We start from the raw sequence: 11,362 nt of genomic DNA, 5'->3' as shown, positions 1-11,362 counted from the left end.
ATTTCTGTTTGATGGTGATGAATTTTAAAAGGGATTTGACAATTCTTGGTATAAGCGCAATCCTTCTATGCTCAACTCTTACAGTATATTCTTTTTACTAAAAATGTTGTAGCAATTACAACTTATATAAAGCTACCCTTATGTTAACCATATTTCAGATTATAATAATTCTCAATCTCTGTATATTGTCTGATGAAAACATATTGCAATTGGCCAACCGGAAGGGGATTGTTCCACAAATTACCTTAATCAAGCACGCAAGTTTGTTCAAGCAAGAAAACTCATTATTGAAGTGGTCCAAGTCTAGCTGTATCCCTCTCAATTTCATTGCCAACTATGCATGTTTCGATTCCTTCATAGTTATCAAGACTTCAAGTTAATTAAACGTGTTCATATCAACATGCCTCAAATGCGCCAAATAAATGAGAGGACCGAAAACACGCAATGTGGGAAAGTTGAATTAGATAGAAACCTAAACCTGCACATAAAATTCGTTTCCTTGTGTATGAGTAGATGTTCAATCTCGGAGAACAGCAACTAAGATAGAAGCTCGTGACCACTTTTGATTTAGTTTCAACTATATAAAATATTCCTTTATGTCGAAATTCTGTCACTATATGTTTTCTGGGATTTTTTTACTATACCAGAAATTATATATATTACAATCTCCAATTTCTGAAGATCACTTGCACTCCAACCATCCAAGTCTTCAAATCAAGTCCTCTTCGTCTTCAAGGGAGCGTTTACGTGCTCGCAGATTAAGCTTAAGGCTTTCAGGTAGAGGAGGTGTTCTGCCGCTACGGAACAAGACAGCAAGCACCTTATTCTTTTGGCACAGATCAAAGACCTGCAGAAGATTTCTTGTAAATACTGGAATTACTCAGGATGTATTCTGATTGATAAGAAATCATGCTGCTTACAGATGAAGCTTCTATCTCTGCAACACCTTCACAGTTTTGCCCCCCTCCTTGAAGCAGATCACAGTACTTTGCAGCTTCATTTTGATCTTCAAATACCTTCATCATAGAAAAACTTTTACAGGACAAGTACCATCTTAAAAACTAATCAAGATATACACGGAAAGCACATCTTCAGTTATTCGCTATAAAGGTGGATCATTCTTATTTTCTCTTCAATGTGCCACAACACAGTGAGAATGGCAAGTGCCATTCCTACATTCAAACTACCTAATAACCACCAAGATGAGAACAATTCTGAGAACATTTCCAGTTTTTAAGTGGTATCATCAGGTCAACATACAGATAGAAGAGCTGAATAAACACAATAATCAGTTCACTAACATATCCTTCCAAATCTTTCCCTCTCCTCACAAGAGATCTTAGTTTCAGTGTGTTCATATAAGCTTGAAATGTAAACAAATCGTACACATTAAACAAAGCTTGCTAGTAAGAACTTACAAGTACACCCTCTCGGACGTCCTCGACAAGCATTTGGAATTTGGTGCTAGTTCCTGATTGCTTTGACTGGTTTCCCCACTTCCCCCCTTTGGAAAACAGAAGTCCAAGCTCCCTTTCTACTTCACTGTATAAGGAACAAACATTGAGCAACACTAGGAGCAATTGTCTGATATGAACATACTGGCATACAAAAGAGAGTGAAACAGAATCTTAAATCACCTGCGGTTTCTCCGAGTTTTCATTGTACATAGTTGGTTTTCCTGGTGAGTTAGGACGTAAACAGATTTTGAAGTCTCTCGCCAAGGGTTTGCTTCTAATACTGTGTGCATACATACAGAGGGCAAATTTAGTGTTGCAGGCAGAATTTTGCATGAGAATGATGCAGTTAAATTGGTAATATGAACTCATTCTATTTCATAATTACAGGCTTGCAGCAGTTGTGCTGTGCTGTTCCTTGAATTGGCACCAACTTAAACTTTTGCGTTCATGGTAGCATTTGCTATACGTAAAGCAAAAATAAAAAAAGAAGCAAAGGGGTGCGGGAGCAATTTTCCGTAACAAGCAGATGATATGTAGGAGTAGGTTGGTTCGGTTCATTCAAAGACCAGATTGCAATCAATAGAGAAACTAACTAGCCAAAACTTGGAATATCGATAAAACACTTCTGCAAAATGAAAACAATTCATATTCATAACCAGGGATAGAGGTTTCCAGAATATCTATAACTTTTCAGTTTACCTTCCGGCCAATTCTGATTATAGAAGTAAAGCTTATGATCTCTCCAAATTACAAAGGCCAAATGTCACAAAAAGTTTCTCAAGCTGCTCTTTCGCTATTAAACATAAATTTCGACCTTCAGTTCGATCAGGATGGTTAGATAAGATTGAAAACATAACAGGAGTAGCTGGTATTACATCACAATTCACACATCGTCAGATGATCAGATGCTGATTAGAGTAAGATTTGAAACAGAAAAATGATAAATATATATATATATATATATATATATATATATACAGCTGCAAATCAAAACATAAGATATATTACCTAATTTAAGCATAACAAAAAAAATCAAACATTGTGGGGAGAGAGAGACCTTACCATCATAGCTGCTGCTATCAAAACTCTGCTGGAGATGCCTACGCATATCATAAGCGCGTGAAGACACTTGCTTGACAAACGCATCAGAAGTAGTAGGAATCGTGCCGTCCATCCGCAGCGCTCTCTCCAATTCCTCATCTCTCCGATCATTTCCTGCTTCCTGTTCATCTTCTCTATTAAATTTACAGTAAACTCTCATACTCTGCTTTCTTCTACGAAACTGAATGGAAATACGGAATTGACTAATGGATTTGTCTCTCGCAAAGGAGAGAGCCGTTAGCCGCCGGCGAGGTTGGTGATGGTGACGACGGAGCGGGAGCACAATAGATGGCGAGACCGATGACAGAGAATCCATAACTTATGATACTCTGCTCTCTCTCTCTCTCTCTCTCTCTCTCCCTCCCGCTCGATTCCTCTTTCTACAGTTACAATATGCTGTGTGTGTATCCGGAGAAGGAAATCTGCAGGAAGAATGGGAGTGAAGGTTGGAGGGAAGGAAGGAAATAGAACTGAAGATTCGTGTTCTTGTAAATGAATCTTCAGATTTTTTTTGTCAGCATTCGGGTCGGGTCGGGGGCCGAATCAAAGAGAGAGGATTGGACACGACTCATTATCATGGTCATGGGTCAAAGTCGGAGCCCCAAATATTGGAAAACGAACCAAGGAAATGATGCTCTACGTCCACGTGTTCTCACGCTCTCTACACCTCCATAAGGATGAAGATTGCACAATTATTTCATAAATTAGACAGAGTTAATAAAATAAATGTTACCAGTACCTAAGTCTAAGCAAATAAGCATTTAACTAGAGTTGTGCACTATTCAGTTTACCCGTTAAAATCGATCCAATCGAAAATCCAGTTATTGCCGAATATCGGATCGGCAAATTTGGTTTAGTTTTTTTTTTTTTTAAAAAATATTTTTGGTTAGATTTTAATTTTTGTATCGATTAACCGAAAATAATTGGATGTCGATTTCTTGTTAGATATTTATATATATTATATTATAGATTGAAAATTATATATATTGATCTTGCTCGAATTCAGAAACCTCGAAAGTTGATTTCTTGGATAATTGCTAACTCCACTAAGATCGAGTATTGGGCTCATGAAAATGAAACAAGAACGTGAAACTCGTCGAGTACGTCCCCTACAACGACCCTCAAACACTCAAGTTAGTGTGATCGAGGTAAAAATGTACGATTAGAAGTTATAGATCGAAAAATCTCAGAATCAGCTATCTCAAAATATAGCGTCTCGGGGTACTTATAGGCCCAGGTGGATACTGTACTATGGGACACGTATCGTCATCCGATGGACCATTGCTCTCAATCAGACGGTTATTGTGCCGGAGTCTTCACGCGGGATTCGAATTCGGGTTCCGGGTTTGTCCCACCCATCTTTATAAAGTGCGCGGGTCTAGTGTTGTACTATAACTGAATTACCCTTCATTAAGGGTAGTTTAAGCATTTTGCACATAAAATGAGTTTTACCCGTCATATATATATATATACAGTTAATCTAATTCTTTTGTAATCAATGTAACTTATAAACTTAAATTAAATAATATTGAGTTGTTCAAGTTGAATGAATTCAAATATTTGGTATTATTAACTGGTGCATTTTACACTTTTACTTGGATTTGATTTTGGTTGTATATTTTATTTCATAAATTTCTACGTTTAAATTGTTTTGGAGTTTGGTTAGATATTTTTGGATAAAATCAATTGCAAGCTTTTCCTTAAAAAAAAAAAAGAAAAAGAATTAAGTCAGTTAGTTCAGTAGAAGATCAATCGAAATAAGTTGAATATTTGGTATTTGACACATTATTTCAGCATATCAATTTTCTTAATGAGTTGCAGTAAGAAATAATCAAGACATGCTGATGGCTCTCATCAGTGATCGCTATCACAAACATGTTAAACACTTTTTTCAATTGTACACACCTTCTATTTTGCTATGGCCATCACTTGTCCCACACATCTCATGCTAGGGGAAATGAATGGCATGCTCTATCTACAATGTCCTTCAACTTCTTCAATAATAACTACAAAATGTTCAACTATTGGACACTTGAATGGTGGTACTTTCTTGGATCTCCACCTAATGAACAACCGATTTCTTGACTAACATGATGCTCTTGCGGATGGCCCTCATTATCATCACGAACATGTCAATACTCGATGAACTATATAACGGGTTGTGGCATCCTTGAAGCAAAATCTCTTAGTACAAGTTCCACTTCTTCGACAACCCCTAGTTTCTGAAACCACTTGGCCAGCAAAGCTGAAGCTTCTTTACCGAGCATGACACCGTCCCTCTCCAATTCAATCAGTAGATCTAATGCTTCTTTCAGTCTGTTTTCCTTTTCATATGCCATCAGCACCAAGGCCACACATTTGTCGTTAGGTTCAAGACCGGCTTGTCTCAGATTTTCAAATGCAATGCAAGCTTCACGGCTTTGGCCTGACACGACATAAGCATTTATGAGAAGCCCACAAATCTTGACATCGGGAATGAGGCCTGCCAATTGGATTGCATTGAAAACCCTCTGAGCCCCTTGACTATCTCCGGTCATTGAGTATGCTCTAAGCAGTGCCTTATACACTTCTCTACCTGCATAGATTTCCTGAGCTTCCATTTCTCTCAGTATAGTCTCTGCACGGGCAAGCATTCCAGCTCTAATATAGGCCATGATCATTGAACCATACGATCTTTTATCCAATAGTACACCAAGCAACTTCATTTCTTCAAATGTATCTTCAGAGAGTTTGAGATTACCGGACTTGCTATACATGTGAATTAAGGCAGTCAGGGTCACCTGATCACAGACGAAACCTCTGCTCTTCATGGCTGTTAGAGCATTTTCAGCTTCTCGTAATCTGTTTTCCTTTGCGTAACAGTGGATTATCTTGGTATAATCACGAACGTTAGCTTCAAATGATTCTTCAGTAAAGGCATGTTCAGCCACCTGAGAATCAACAATAGAAATTCAGAAACTTCAATGTAAACGGCCTCCAACATCGCAGCAAGGATAAAGTAGAACTGCCTGGAATAACCGTGGGGAGTGCCCTAGTAATCTTGCTTTTGCAGACCTAGAAAACAGAGGAAGACAACTAGGGAATTCAGGAGAATCAAAACCTTAAAAACAAACAAACCAAGAGTTAGACGCTGTAGTCCTCAACTGGCCTCATATGCCTCTCCTATAATTTCTCTTTTTGATGATTCTTTAATGTCATCGCGTGAGTAGACTGCTACATACATCTCAAATGATTCAGTTAAGAGATTCGGGTTATAGATTTCATTTTCCGCTCAATCATTTATCTGGATAAACAAGTCAAGAGATTCTCATGTTAGGCTCTCATCTCAAAGAATACATCAAACTGATACAAGGCTTGGAAACTCTTGAGCAATGGCAGCATGCCACTTCTGAAAATTCTAGAAAACTATAGAGACCAAGATTTGCTTTATCCGGTATCAAACGGGAGCTACGAGCAAATAGAACACCTTTCAGGAGTACCCATCTAGACGGAAATGACTCTACCTTAAAAGAGAGAGAGACGTAAAGGGAATTGACTCTGATAACTGAACACCTTCTTCAAGATGAAAGTGGTATCAAATGGACAGTCCAGATACACCAGAATTCCGCAAGCAAATTCCAGTTAACAAGGATTCCTAAATGATATCTATTACACACCAAACATCTTACTGATCAGAAAAGAAACTAAACACCAGGCTATACACATGAAAATTGCACAAACAACCAGAGACACAGGAAGCTCGATTTCAATCTTGAGTAACCACAAAACTAATAGACATAGGCTAACATATATATCCAAGGATAACAGATAATGCATCAGAACATAGGGTTTTATTAATTAACAATGAAAAAGAACAACACATTTCAGATGGTTAGATCAATTAGAGCAAGAAAACACTCTACCTCAAAATACAGAGGATGATTTAACCGCTCCAATTCTTTGAGAACAGAAAGCCAATCAGCCCTCCGAGGACTCGTGCTCTTAACCCAAGCAGCCAACATATGCGAAAGACTCCCATTTTCGGCTGAAAAGCAGATAATTTGCTTCATCAATGCCTTACACCGGTTCGTCATCTTTGTTGGAAATTGGGAAATAACCTGCTTCTGTTCCTCAGTCAAATTGGGACTTGCCCTAACCCACTTAAATTTCGCATTCTCTATCCCTTTCACACTGCTCCCACGATTCTCACCCTCATTTATGCAACTCAAAATCAACAGTTGACAAAGATGGGGTTTTTTACACCTAAAAGTTGAATTGTGCCCAAAGAATGGATTTTTCCACAAAGGCCTGTGAAAGAAGCTCAAAAGTTTCTGGTCATGTATGCAGATAGTGCTGGCCATAGAAAATAAGTTCGGGGCTAAACAACCCATACGGCTAGAAAACCCAAACCACAGACCATTAAACAGCTTGCATTGATAGAATAAGGAACAGTTCTTCAAGTCTTTCTGAATTCCTCAGAACAAACACATAAGTAGTTGCATTCTGTCATCAGCTGGGACATGGATGAGACCCCAAGAAACTCAAACTGCAGGTGAAATTAAAGAATAAAATTCCCGAACTAGCAGCAAAGATGACTACTTCAAACAATCAAACGAAAATGCCCAAAAAACAAGCAGCAAGAAAGGCAGGAAGATTTGCAGGCTATGGAATACAAATAGCTGTGCGATTTCATTACAGGGAAATAACAATTCGATTAACTGAAATGGGCTCTGGAGAATTTTCTTACCCCATCATTTATATAACCGAAAAAACCTAAAAATAGCTAACAATTGAGTACGGGAAGAATCAAGATTCGATAAGATGGAGGGCCCGGGTGAAGAGAAGGGCTGGGAACCAAGCAAGCAAGAAGAAGACTGAAGATAGAATTTCACACATTATGTTTGTTTTGTTTTTATAACGTTTTGTTTTGTATTTTGAAGATAGAAATAGTAAAATAGACATAAATAAATGCATTTGAATTTATTTTTAGAGGTAATTTAAAGTATTTTAAAGTGATGCATATTTCTTGTTGGGATCTAGAAGATAGAAGTTTGTATCTTTTATGTATTTTTTATATATAAATATATATATATATTGTATGTTTAATATTATATTTTTGAAAGATAAAAATTATTGTTAATTATCAAATTATATTTCTTTAATATTATATTTATATATATAAATGTGTGTATATCTATTACATAAAAAAATTCAAAAATAAAAAAATATACAAATAAGATGTAAAAATAAAGGGACAAATATTATTGTATTTTATCTTATTTCAGAGATTGTCGAAAAATAAAATCAAAGATAGTGCTTATATCTTAGTTCCTATGGTATGATTGTTCTGTTCACTTCAGTATATAAAATCTTATTCTCTGAAAGGGAGAAAGAGGTTATGATGAGGAAAAGAAGAAACAAAACCCATAAAATGAATAGTGCGCCAAATTCTTGCTCTATTTGAAAGTGTGCTTAATTCTCAATCTTCCATTTTTTGTTTTAATCTGTACTATATATTAAGCCTCAAAGTATTAGGAAAATTACTTCCCAATAGCTAAGATATGGATTGATTAAAATATTCTTACTTATAATACTTTTTTACATAAGTAATTATTTTTAAAAATAATTACATTTATACTTCTTTAATTATGGAATATTTGCACGAATTATTCTTGTTTTTCTGAATAATTATTAATAAATCCACAAAAAGTCTCAATATATTCACATAAACGACTGAATCTTCTGAAAATTACATATATATATATATATTTATCTCAAAAAACATCAATATTATTACACAAATTAACCTTATATTTTAATTATCAAGGTGGTTTATGAAATTATATAACAAATAATAGTAATTTGGGTAAATAAATCATAGGCAGAGAATGTAAGTACAAATATTTATTTTTTAATTAACTAGTTTTATCAATTTTTTTATTCATACTAATTTCGATTATTATTTAGTTAATTTAATTTTATTAAATAAATATAATAAAATGTCTCAAATGGAGGAGTATGCTTCGGATCACTTGTAAAAAGAATGAGTACCATACTATACTGCTGTCTGATTATCATTTCATTATGTATATATATTATAGAATTATAAGCAGGGAGGAAGAAAAGAGTTGTTGATAGAACTGGACAAAATCCACAAACCATCTCATCTCTCTGCTCCATCGTCTTCTCGAATCCTCTCTCTCTCTTACATCTCTTCTTCCTCTGCGAATCAATCATGGCAACCCATAGCCTAAACCTCTGTGGAGTACTCTCCGAAACCAAGCGCATAATTAACGCTTACTCCCGCCATTTCTTGGCCCTCTCTGTTCTCTTTCTCCTCCCTCTCTCCTTCTCTCTCATCGTCTACCCTTCTCTTTCCCGCTCCCCTTCAACTGTTTCCAATTATCACCAATCCCTTTACTTTTTCTCTTTGCCCGAACCAGATATCCCTCCGATCGAAAAATCCCGCCTCCTTCTCCCACTTCTTTATGGCCTCTTTGTTCTCCTTTTCTCCCTTTGCGCTACCGCCTCCGTCACCTACAGTACCTTCCACGGATTCTACGGTAGGCCCGTGAAGTTTGTTTCCTCGATTAAGTCTATTCTCTTTTCGTTCTTCCCTCTGGCTGCGACCCTGATCCTCACCCAGATAATTGTGGGATTGATTGCGTTTGCTTTTGGGGGTTTCACGGTGTTGGTGTATAACGGATTTGCTCTATTCGGGGTTGAAATCGAGTACGAGAATGTATACTTTCGGGGCTTTGTTATCTTGATCATTGTTTTGCTTGTGGGTTTATTGATTTACTTGCAGGTGGAGTGGTATTTGTCGAATGTGGTGGTGGTTGTGGAATCTCAATGGGGTTTGGCACCCTTGAGAAGGAGCTCGTATTTGGTGAAAGGGATGAGACGGGTTGCGTTTTCCATGATCATGCTGTTTGGTGTATTGCTTGGTCTGTTGGCTATGTTGTGTTCTAGTTTGGTCCCTGATGTGGGTGGAATTAGAGAGGGGTGGGTTAGCTGGGCATTCATTTTTCAGACGGTTGTTTACACGGGTTTTATGACAATTTTGATGCTTTACAGTATAGCTGCAAACGCCGTGTTGTTCATGTATTGCAAAGCCTTGCACGGAGAGTTGGCATTTGAGATTGCAGAAGAATTTGCACAGGAGTATGTCAGCTTGCCTTTTGATGATGGGAAGGTTCCTCATGTTGTTTATGTCGCCTAACTGCAGGATGAGCTTGAGGTTAGCAGCTTAACCTTGTTAAAAGAAAAGCTGCTTTTGGCATGTCCCACTGTTGTTTTTATTACACGTTTAGAATATTAAGAATGTGTATGTATAAAAAGAAGTTATACAAAGGATCTAGACACATGAAAATTCTCGACTTGGTACTTAAAGAAAATTTGTCCTGTAACTTATTTTTTGATTATTCAGTGTCTCATATCAGTTTTTAGATATCAATTGATCTGTTTTGTGTTAGATAAGAAGATATGTGCAATCTGGTTGCTTAGAAAATTTTGAATTTGCATGTATTAATCATGATAAATGCTTCTTTCATTTATACAATCACTCAACTACTGTCATTTTATCGGGACAACAACAGTGATTTTCATGTATTTGCAGCCAGGTCAAAAAAGTCAAATGCAAGGTAAATTATTGCATAAGTAATAGGTTTTACAGACAAATGATTTGCACTTTACACAGTTCTTCTACCATATAATTCTGATATAGATTGCCTTGGCCACATTGAACTTGTTAGAAATAGATAAACTTTGTTTTCCACAGAATGGATGCCGAACTTTCTGGTTGAGATAACTGATGTTCCATATCCTTATTAAGAAGACAGCTTGCTGATTGAGTTGTGCTCAAACTTCACAAACTCTGTTTCTTATGGTAATCTCCATGAAGTCGTTGCCAATGGATTCCTTGTATTGAGTAGAGACCGTGTGATATGGAATATATACATATATACTCGTATTAACGATGTAATGGTACTTACAATGTTGACATAGTACCCGAATTTGTTGGTGTTGAGATGATACCTTAACTACCATGTGAAGTTGTTTGGAGCACTGGTTTCATGTTGTACTCTACCTGTTAGCATTCAGTTTTTGCCCTTCTCTGTTCTGGTTTTGTCCGAACTTGATTAGCCCAACTGTAGTCTTGTGTTGATTTGAATGTGAAGACAGTAGTTACTAATATGTATGGACTACGAACTGCTTGTATACCAACTTTGTGGAATTACTCTTCAAAATGCAGTGTACTTGTTGTTGTTTAGGTCTAGGGTGGAGTATGATCTGGATTAGAATTTTCATAAATGTTTTATATATTCAATCAGAAGCTATATTGTGGGCTTGGGCTGCTTTGCTTCAAATTGGATCCACCCACCAATGATATTCACTAATGATATTTTTGTCTGAATATGGATAGTCACTAAGATATTTTTGTTAATAGTTAAAGTTGATATTTTATCAATAATTGAAGATTTTGAGTTCACGCCTCATCGAATATTTGAATATTTGCTAATTATGTAAATACCGCTTCTATAAAATATAATGTGAACATCTTCAAAGTTTTAATTGGTAATCATGACAATGATTAATCAACTAATAACAAAAATTAATGATAATTAAGTAAGAAGAATAATAAGGTGGTATAGAGCAATGGAACTTGTGCTTGGGAGTTGAATGACAAATTTCCATTGTGCTTGGGAGTTGAATGACAAATTTCCATTGTAACACACACGCTACGAATTTACCCAATTCTCATTAATTAAGTGTTATGACCCGTTAACTGTTGATTTATAATGCATCTAAATAAAATGACAGGA

At 36.3% G+C, this 11,362-nt stretch overlaps 3 protein-coding genes across 3 annotated transcripts; 1 reads left to right on the top strand and 2 right to left on the bottom strand.

Annotated features, from left to right (window-relative positions):
* Positions 1-538: 538 nt before the first annotated feature.
* LOC105156519 (plant/protein) lies at positions 539-3,032 on the bottom strand. Its single transcript, XM_011072674.3, has 5 exons — positions 2,520-3,032; positions 1,638-1,737; positions 1,419-1,542; positions 921-1,016; positions 539-847 (listed from the first exon to the last, which is right to left on the bottom strand). The coding sequence occupies exons 1-5, from the start codon at positions 2,872-2,874 to the stop codon at positions 710-712; spliced, it is 813 nt and encodes a 270-aa protein (XP_011070976.1). The 5' UTR covers positions 2,875-3,032; the 3' UTR covers positions 539-709.
* Positions 3,033-4,403: 1,371 nt separating this feature from the next.
* Positions 4,404-7,445, bottom strand: LOC105156518 (Tetratricopeptide repeat (TPR)-like superfamily protein). The gene is made up of 3 exons (XM_011072673.3): positions 7,285-7,445; positions 6,461-7,083; positions 4,404-5,488 (listed from the first exon to the last, which is right to left on the bottom strand). The coding sequence occupies exons 2-3, from the start codon at positions 6,926-6,928 to the stop codon at positions 4,706-4,708; spliced, it is 1,251 nt and encodes a 416-aa protein (XP_011070975.1). The 5' UTR covers positions 6,929-7,083; positions 7,285-7,445; the 3' UTR covers positions 4,404-4,705.
* Positions 7,446-8,632: 1,187 nt separating this feature from the next.
* LOC105156517 (uncharacterized) lies at positions 8,633-10,659 on the top strand. The gene is made up of 2 exons (XM_011072671.3): positions 8,633-9,777; positions 10,318-10,659. Exon 1 carries the CDS (start codon positions 8,773-8,775, stop codon positions 9,757-9,759), a length of 987 nt encoding a protein of 328 aa, XP_011070973.1. The 5' UTR covers positions 8,633-8,772; the 3' UTR covers positions 9,760-9,777; positions 10,318-10,659.
* The last annotated feature ends 703 nt before the right edge of the window (positions 10,660-11,362 follow it).

This window comes from Sesamum indicum, linkage group LG2, assembly GCF_026168435.1.
Source record: "Sesamum indicum cultivar Baizhima isolate 11 linkage group LG2, ASM2616843v1, whole genome shotgun sequence".
NCBI lineage: Eukaryota > Viridiplantae > Streptophyta > Magnoliopsida > Lamiales > Pedaliaceae > Sesamum > Sesamum indicum.
This window is presented reverse-complemented; position numbering and strand designations above follow the sequence as displayed.